This window comes from Montipora capricornis, chromosome 3, assembly GCF_036669925.1.
Source record: "Montipora capricornis isolate CH-2021 chromosome 3, ASM3666992v2, whole genome shotgun sequence".
Lineage (NCBI taxonomy): Eukaryota > Metazoa > Cnidaria > Anthozoa > Scleractinia > Acroporidae > Montipora > Montipora capricornis.
This window is the reverse complement of record NC_090885.1, coordinates 69020992-69030991: the sequence shown is the minus strand read 5'-3', so window position 1 is coordinate 69030991 and position 10000 is coordinate 69020992. Positions and strand designations below refer to the sequence as shown.

Sequence of the window (10000 nt, the reverse complement as noted above, 5' to 3'; positions counted from 1 at the left end):
CAGCGAGCGATTTCTCCTCTGTTATTCAAAGACCCTGAATACTGCCCCGGTCGGAGTTTTTGATCCCGCACAGAAGTCCGATGTTCAACTGAGTTTACGGCCGGGAAAGGAAACATTGACCTAAGAACGGAGAGCTTCGTAAAATTGACATGAAAAAGAAATCACTTCATGCAGACTCATGACACATTATCTGTTTTGTTGATCCTTAATTCGAAATTGTTTGTCTTCTTGTTTTTTATTTCTCTTTTCAGAGACCTTGCAGGATATTCTCGAACACAGATCCATCTACAAAAGGGAAGGTACGGCTCACAGCTGCTTGCTTTTCTTTATCCCATTTCCGAAAGAATTCCTTCCTCAGCCGGATGCCGCGATCGCTTAAACACTGGCCTCAAGACCTCTACCAACCTCGTTACCAGGGTCTCTTTGTCGATGAGACCCTGGGAACAAGGTTGAACCTCTACGGAAATGTGATCTTTGAATGTAAACTTCGCGTTATCCTAAGAATTCTTTATGAGCCAAATGTGTGCAAGTTACGCAAGAATGAAAAATTCTTAGGGAATTTTTAAGGCTTAATGCAAAGAAAAGAGCAAGCAACATACTCACAATAGGTACTAAAATGAGTTGAACTCAACTCCGATTCTCTAAAGTCCTTAAAGGTTTCGGATACGACAATTTTCAATCCATCTTAACATTACTTTTAAGCAGTGAAAGGTCACAATAGTTTTTCAAAACAAGCTGATCTCAGTTGATGAAAATGGATTTTCGGGCCCGAATCGTTAAGGAGAGATTCGAGAAACGAGCTCCACGTTTGTCCCAAGCCATGACGAAGCAACCCCAAAACGAGGTTAAAAAGTGAGATACAAAAGCGTGCTGCACGAGTGGCACGCATTTATATACATTTTTTCCGCTCTTTCCAAACGACATCGTGAAATTACCCGCTTCCTTTGAGAATTCGATGAAGACAACGTGAAAATAAAGCCGCTGCAAAACGAGCGATTTTTTGCTTGCGATGGTGATTCGATTTTTTTGAGAATTGCCGCGTCGCCAACGAGCAGTGGTGGCTACACTTGGCGACAACTTGGCGTCCGTCATATTGTGAAAACTTAAATAGTGATAACGTTCTTGCATCTGTATGGCTCGATAACCCCTGGACGTGTCACAAATTGTTCAAAGGGCAAAGTGTTGCAACGCAGCTACACGAGTGACAAAGTTTGAGACTGTCCCGAAAAATTTAACTCATTCAATTTCTCGGGGGTGGCTACCCGTGCGATTTTTACCGCGCGCTGGCGACGCCACAATTTTCAAAAAAAATCGCATCACCATCGTGAGCAAAACACCGCTCGAGTAGACGGGACGTTTTTCGCTATTTGCCAACCGTCGCACAAGATGGATTTATCGCCACTGATTCCCAAAACCCGTAAGACTCCGCAAGTGCTTTCATCGTAAAACTATTTAACAATGAGGCGAAGCCGAATGGGCTATTGACCCGTGGCCCTTGAGGGCGAAGGGTCTAATTGTTTTAGTATCACTCAACTAGTCGGACAGAAAAGGCAATAATAAAGTTAGCAAATGCAAGTTAAAGAAATATTTATTTGGGAATAACGAAAGAAAACGTCAATCTTTTCGCTACTCGAGGACTATTACTAATAGTTCTCTAGTAGCTTAGCCAATCAAAATGCAGGATTTGCATTAGTCATATCCCCTTATGAGGTCCAAATGCATCGGCCCAAAAATACGTTTGTAATTTTAGATGATTCTGACGCGTCTAACCATCTAATTGTAAGGTCCAACGTTACGGAAAATAGAAACAACCCTTTTAATTAATCTCATTGCTCATTATCAAGAGGCCATGCGACAATATAGTTATCTACGGAATCAGATCGAACCGGACGAGAAAATATTGGGCTCTCTACTATGTCGCAGGAACTGGGCATTCGATTCTGTGATAACCTCTTCCTAGCCGAGCGCGAGGGCCGCACAGGCGAATATGGGCCCGAGGTCGTGGCTGTACGAGCCATTTGTAGCGAGGTCTGTATAAAAACAACCCAGGGCCAATATTCCCCAGTACGGTCCTGAGCAGGTGAGGTTACTGAGCAAGTTGTTTATTATATGGCATCGCTTCTTTGAGCGATCGGACACTTCTCCCCTTGGTGAATGTTCGTGATCGTCGTCCTCCATCAGCGAATTTTGAACGGTAGCCTTTTACCTGTAAAACTAAATTCCGCTTGCTATAATTGTATTGTTGGATGAAATTCCACTTTTAAGGTGGCTGGAACCAGTTTCACCACTTTTAGAGACCTTCTTATTAGATGGGTTATAACTACTATACTATATCACGTAACAGCAATGTTATGGTACCACATCAAACGCCAATTATTGCTTAACAAAATGCGCTCACTATTTTGACTTAAAAAGGTTGCCATGGCAACATAAAAGCTCTCCAAAAACACCCTCTATTCGTCTTTACTTGCTTATATCTCAAAAATGAACTCGGTGACCCCCATTTTTTATTGTATAATAGTAATTAGCAATTTGAGATAAAAGTATCAGCAAAGTTTAAAAAAATTCTTGGGAGCCAATTCAGAGCTACCTTAATTTTTCGAAAATTTAAGGTAGCCCTGAATTGGCTCCCAAGAATTTTTTTAAACTTTGCTGATACTTTTATCTCAAATTGCTAATTACTATTTTACAATAAAAAATGGGGGTCACCGAGTTCGTTTTTACGATATAAGCAAGTAAAGACGAAATATAGGGTGTTTTTGCTGAGCTTTCATGTTGCCATGGCAACCTTTTACGTCAAAATAGTGAGCGCATTTTGTTAAGTGATAATTGGTGTTTGGTATGGTACCATAAGATTCCTTTTACGTGATGCAGTTTTGTAGTGACAACCCTTCCAATAAAAAGGTCCTTAAAAGTAGTGAAACTGGTTCCAGCCACCTTAAAACTTTGTGTGTTTTGTACAACTTGAATTTCCCGGGAGAGAGATAAAATACGGAAACAGACCGTTTCCATGGTACTGATGGTCCGTACTGTAAAATCTCGATCAAAAAACAGCCAATCAGAGTGTTCCATTTAGCCTGAAAATTTCTTGCCATATCAAGGTGATCTCGTGACGTAATTTGGAGGACTGGGAAGAAACATTTTAACGCCGTATCCCACAACCGCGCGCGGCAGTTAGGTGTTGTTTCACACTCCCTGTAGTATTTCCACCGCCAAAACTCAACAGATCATTCTGTGTCTACCACATTTCATGTTACTGAATGAACATTCAAGTAGATCTGACGAACACTAACCTCGCCTCTACATGTTGAATTCAAAAATAAGGCCGCGCGCGGTTGTGGGATACGGCGTTAAAATTTTTCTCCCCAGTCCTCCGAATTACGTCACCAGATCACCTGGATAATAAGTTACAGGACTGACCTCAGACTAGAATAACAGTTCATTCATTCTTTTCGTCGCGTTAGTAGGCGCATAAGACCCTAGAACAGAACAATAACAAGGACGGTGCAAACGAGATTATTTTCAAGATATGTTTTCATTGCCCTCTCTGTCGGGAAGACTGCACAGACATCTACATTAAGCATGCAGTTTACAGCTCAATGCCATACATTTCACAAGTCTTTCTTAACTGTCGATTTTTGTTCCTGTAACTCCTTCATCATCTTTAACGAACTTTATTTAAGTGTCTAGTTTTCTAGCGTTGGGGTACTACTAATTGAGGAAGTTGTACATTGAAATTAATTAAAATTAAGTAAAGTCAAGCATTGGTTTTTGAGAAGAGGGGAAAGCCGGAGTACCCAGAGAAACTGAAACCTCTCGGAGCAGGGAAGAAACCAACAATCAACCCACATATGAAGTCGAGTCTGGGAATCGAGCCCTGGTCACCTCCACTGGGCACTTCATCAAGTTAGTGCATGGGAGGCAAGTGCTCTCCCAGCTTACCGCATCTCATCAATTATGTGGCCTTTACGGGAGTCCAATAGTAGCAGCGAGCAACTCCCATACTAGGCCCATGTCACGGCATTTTTACAGACCAATCTATTTTTGGACTACCTTTGCCACAAAACAACAAAGGCACGTCCGGTTCGGTGACGCTATGACGTCAAGTTAGTTTCGTGTGATTGGTAATTGGGCTCCTACGGGAGTCTCATTTGCGCGAAATTCAATCTAAAAATAAATCGGTCTGTGAAAACGCCGAGACGGGAACATATGGGAGTTGCTCGCTCCAAGTCACGGGCTCCTGGCCTTGAGTTTGTCAGTTTGTATCTGGTTTTGCTTAAAGACTGAGTTGTAGAAACAGCTTTTACTGACGAACAAGACATGATAAAAATGTTAAATTCCTCAGTGGGACGATTGTCTGAAAGTGTTATTTTTCTTTACACAAATCAGCAATGAAAAGTAAATTAAGTAAACCAAGTTTCCTTACTCACTTACTAATTCCACTTTCAAAAACTGCGGTCTTTACAAACCTTACTGTTCGTACCCTGAATACAAAGATTTTGTAGAAAATAACTGCAGAGAAACATGTGGCCTTTGTCGGCCAGGTAAGGTTATTGAAACGGGGCATCCAGGCTGTCAGTCATGATCACAGCAGTTTTACTAGGGACTTTAACTGTCTACGACAGCAACGTTAACGAAAACGTCACCTCAAATATGTTCCTTTGCATGCGCTATCCTAAGTCGCGATTATTAGAGTAAAGTAAAGTAAAGTAAAGTAGACCTTATTTAACGTCGATAACTCGTAACAGTAACTTTTAATCACTGACAAACCTGAGGTCGACGGTGCGCTCATTTTACTCCCCCCCTCTCCATCAGTGCTCCGTTTTACGGGTATTTAAAGCTACTAGCTACACGGAAAGGAAAGGAGTCGAAACAAGGATGCGAGATCCGGGAATCGAACTCAGGACCTCTTGCACCAAGGCCGCGCACTAACCGACTGTGCCATCCTTGCTCATTATTCCATCTCGCTCACGTTCAGGTAACGTTCACGTTCACGTTCACGTTCAGGGAACTGTTAATTTTTTTAAAACCTGCAGTTTTCAGGTTACGCGCAAACGAAGTTAAACCTTTGCTTTGCCGCTCGCTTTCAGATCAATCCAGTGACTGTGGTCTTAACGAACCTTACTAAAATTCGGACACTGAATACAAAGCCGTATTTTGTTGAGAATAACAAGGGAAAGACATGTCGTCTCTGTCAACAAGGCTTCGAGAAGTTTTTCAGTTAATGCCTGCAACTGACCTTAATCATTTTTTCTTCGCTTTTCTTTCTTCTTAGATCAGTGCTTGGATCAATCCGAGGACTGTGGTCTTTACGAACAGTACTGTTCCCACCCTATATACAAAGATTTTGTCCAGAATATCTGCAAAGAAACGTGTGGCCTTTGTGAACCAGGTAACGCTGTTAAAACGAGGCAATCAGGTTGCCAGTCACAGCTGTTTTACTAGGGACTTTAAGATCTACAACAGCGACGTTATCTAAAACGTTAAACATATAAATTTTCACTAACTATCATAATTTATGTCTTTCGCGATAATTATTCCATGTCGTCAGGATCCCATAACCAGGCCTAGGAGCTTACAACTCCAATATTAGGTCTATGTAACGGTCTTTTCACAGGTCAAGCTATTTTTAGACGAGTTTTCAAATGAGATTTGGCTTGCGCGAGTGACCATTATTATCAATACGCGCGGCCAAATGACAAACTGCAACTGCCCTCTCCAAAACGCGCCTTTTTATGGGCCAAACGGGAAATGTGTGGGCTGAAAGTACATTTGCCGCCCTGATACTGATTGGCTGCAGAGATGTCAAACAACTTCGCTCGGCCAATGAGATTGTCCTATTTAAGTGCGACGATTACTTCTCCATTTGGTCTACAGCCCGCACTTCAAATACATGCATTCCTTTCATTCTCACAACCTTTGTTTGTATACACTGAGGGACATTAGCTGATTATGTTGTGGCAACAACTTTCCATACCATAGTTTCATGCTGCTTCTCTGTTAAACAAGTTTTCTTATTAAATGAATTGGTACGATTTGGCCTTGTGTATTGATAATAATGGAAGGATTACGTTTTTACAAACGTTGGCCGGGTAGCACTTTATATTTCAACAGACTTAACTGATTAGAGTGTAATGTGAAGTGCTAGTTTTGTACCCAATATGAACCATGTGAGCGTTAGCCCTACTAATGGAAATGGGCCCACACATGGATAGAGAAAAACTCTGACCAGGGTGGGAATTTAACCCACGACCATCAGGTTAGATCACCGCTGCTCTATTCGACTGAGCTACAAGGTCAGACGGGAGCTAGCCGTGGGAACTGAAGAAGTTAAAGTCACGGCAATTAACATGTACAAGTACAAGGAAGGGTTACGTTTTTACAAACGCTGGCCGTGTAGCACGGCCTGCTCCCGTCTGACCTTGTAGCTCAGTCGGTAGAGCAGCGGTGATCTAACCCGAAAGTCGTGGGTTCAATCCCCATCCTGGTCAGACTTGTGATTAGAAGGAGAGCGCTGGTTTCGCGGAAAATCAATCTAAAAATAACTCGGTCTGTAAAAACGCCGTTCCACAAGTACAATGAAGTTGTATGCTCCTCGTAATGGGCTCCTGTATGATATCGTTCATTACACGACATTTCATTCCGGCCGCGTTCAAGTTCTAATGCAGGGCGGGGATGCTTATTTCCCTTTAGTAAACGGTCGTTGCCATTTCTCAGAACAGTCGTTGCAATTTGAAACGGTCGATGCCATTTTTTAGCTCTGAATTACACTCATTAGTTCTAAGAACTCAAAAGGTTGCGGTTACTGGGAGTTGTGTCTCGCTGGTCATATGAGTTAGGGTTAGGGTTAGGGTTCTCTTTAGGGTGAGGGCTAAGAACCCGAGTTCGAGTTTTGAAATTTTCGGACTCTTTTTTTCCTCCAGTTTTTCTTTTATAAATGTTTTTTTTTTCTTTTTTTGTCTTAATTTTTGTTAATATTTTTTCTTAGTTTGTTTCTTTTAATTTTCTTTGAAGTGAAGTGTGTAGTCGACCGTTATAAATGGCATCGACCGTTTCAAATGGCAACGACCGTTTCGTTTACGAAAGGGAAATTTGCGGCGGGGATATATAGAGGGCCGGGGAAAAGGGCAAGGAAGGCGTGTGAGGAAATGGAAGAAAACTCACGACTTTTCGTTTACTCTATCCAGAAGAAGGATCAGTCCCACCAGAAACAACTACTCCGCCACGTACAGAGATACCCATCGACCAAGGTAAGAAAACAATGATTTGCTGAATGTTACCAGGAGCCCTGCAAGAAAAGTTCAAAGTCTTTTATTTAGCTTACTCGTTTCAATCTAAATTTCAAATGTATAGGAGGGAAGTCGTAGACTGATGCAACAATAGCCTTCAGTGTTAGCAAATGAAAATCCATACTTGAATGTCTTGAATGTCCACCATCAGTTTCTTATTGTCAAAACTAAACTTTTTGCGATAAATGGTTTATGAAAAAGGACCAGTGCGTGAAGTTAATTATAAGAAAAGAATGACACACAATGGTCTGCAAAGTTTAAACTAGGATATCATTAAATACGTAAGACTCTAAAACTAGGAAAAAAAGTGTTCGAAAAGTTTTGACGACGTTTCGATCTATCTTCTCGTCATTTTCAAGTCCAAATTTAGAGCAACAACTGGAAAAATTTGACGCCAAGTCTACAGAAAAAAATCGTCCCTGTGAATATAATCCCCAAAGGTCAAATGAACTAGAAATATTAAAGTCTCAGGCGAAAAGTTTGGCTGAGTCTTCAGTGAATGCTTGATGTTTTTGTCTGAGCTACATCGAAACTATCCTGCGAGCAGAAGCCCTTCCGAGTGGGGTAGAGGAAGGAACCTCTGCCAGCCTCCTCGACTTTCTCCGTTGAGCATGCTTAAAATTTAAATGTAACTGACCCTCATCCAACCTCGCTTTCATGAAAAAGTGACATCACTCACACCATCAAACCTCGGTCCTTGTAGACTATTGCTTCAACTTATCTAGGCCCTCGGAATCCACTTAACACGCCTTTAAGCCCATCCAATCACATTCAATGAGCGAATACAACGATAACTGAGTGGTGCGAACTCTTCAAACCACTTGAGGCAAGTTCTTTGACAACAAAAGGGCAAACCTTATAAATCATCGACTCGCCATGGCCGGTCGGAAAAAAACACGAATGAATTGTTGCCACCCACATAGAAAATTAAGTAATGCCTTTAATTAGTGCTGTCTTGGGTGAGGTTGCTTAATAAACAAGAATTAACCTAGAGCAATATTCCGCCATTGCTTCTTCTAAAACTTCTTGCGATGGTGAAGCGACCGCCATTTTTTCAAATAAACGTGTGTGAATAATAAATCGCGGGCACCTATTTGATCAGCACTAGCAATTTCTAACATGGCGCATGCGTTCTGTGTCGGACCTGGTTTGACTGGTTTCAAACTGGGCATTCTCGTCCCAGAGTCCGCTTTTGTTTTGGTCAGCACCAAGAACACGGACTCTGGCCACAACCAAAAACACGCGCAGTGGCAGTAATGATATAATGTTGAACTGTAGAAGACCATTATTGTTTCAAATTTCTGAGAATGTGCAGAAAAGCCGGAAGTCCGCGATTCGCCGACTTCCTTCTTTGGCTTTTGTGGATGAGCAGTAAATCAAAGAGATTTTAAATGGCTGGCAGAGGTCCCTTCCTCTTCCCGGCTTATCTAGGAAGATCGAAGGGCCTCTTCTCGCAGGGATTGTCGAAACGCAGTCAAACAAAATTGTTCGAATAGTTTTTTTAAAGTTTTAGAGTTTCAAGTCTTATGCGTATTTTAATAACGTTTTAGCTTTGAATTTTTCAAGATAGTCTGAAAAAAAGCTCTAAGGGAAGGCTAACCAAGATTTGGAGTCTATTGTATCAAACGTCATTCCTTCCTCGGTTTAGGAGGCGTGAAATGCGGCAAGAAAGGTGTCCATTACAGGATAGTTGGGGGGCAGAACGCTCTTCCGGGATCCTGGCCATGGCAAGTGACATTGGACTACACCGGTGAATCATCACCCCACTGGTGTGGGGGGTCGATTGTCACCCCATATTGGATTCTGACCGCCGCTCACTGTTTTGCTTACGGAGACGACATACAGAAGTACACCATCACCGTAGGTAAAGAAAAATAGTATGACAAATGCTGTTATCCAAGGTTTTGTCAAAGGCTAACAAGGGCATTATTTCGAGCCACAGCACACACAACGCAAACGAAGAAACTATATGTTTTAAGCAAGAGCCGATACAACGTAGATTTGATTTGATTTTAGTGGTGTACGAAGAACTTACTTCTCCCCTGAGACAAGGGTGGTTGGCTGGCCGCATCGTTCACAGAAATACAGGCAACTGTATTTCAATGATGCTCTCAGTGTGACTGCGTGAGGCAGTTATGAGCTATGCTGTCAGTCGTTATTTGACTCTGTGGCTTCGTGATGCAGCTCGAGTCAAATACCCACAATTCACCCTTGCTCACCATAGAGTCTCCAGTAGCTCAGTGGTTAGAGCATCCGTACTAGATCACGGAGGGTAGTGGGTTCGAATCCCATCTGGGGCTCGGATTTTTCCGAGTTCCCAGTGGGTTCATTTGTAACACCTTGTATTTGATATATCGATAACAGACGGTTAAAAAGACAAATAAACGTAAACGGCGTAAGGTTTAGAGAAAAATTGCTGGTAGCCAGAAAAGAAAAATTCCCATACCGTTTACTTGTCCGGGCATGTACAGGGAAGGAGCTATGTTTAAGAGATCTGTACAATAATCCCCCCTCCCCCCACGAAAAGCTTTATGGCGCCGGTCTGCTCATATAGGTACCGTATTTCTAATCCAAATGGTTATCGTGTAATTATGCAACTGCTGTGATTGCCTTACGAAGATTCCGAGTGATTCTGAATTAATTTAAAAAAACTTAACAACGCGTTCCGTTGGTCGTAGAAAATGTCGTGACAAAAACGTAAAAAGGATGTA

At 42.0% G+C, this 10000-nt stretch overlaps 1 protein-coding gene across 1 annotated transcript in view; it reads left to right on the top strand.

Moving 5' to 3' along the window:
- LOC138041014 (anionic trypsin-like) overlaps positions 1 to 10000 on the top strand; it is a 14343-nt gene that overhangs the window by 2831 nt on the left and 1512 nt on the right. Inside the window, exons 2-5 of the mRNA XM_068886777.1 lie at positions 252 to 299; positions 5276 to 5392; positions 7188 to 7250; positions 8938 to 9153. Of these exons, the coding sequence (XP_068742878.1) occupies positions 252 to 299; positions 5276 to 5392; positions 7188 to 7250; positions 8938 to 9153 (444 nt within the window). The remainder of the gene's footprint in view (positions 1 to 251; positions 300 to 5275; positions 5393 to 7187; positions 7251 to 8937; positions 9154 to 10000) is intronic.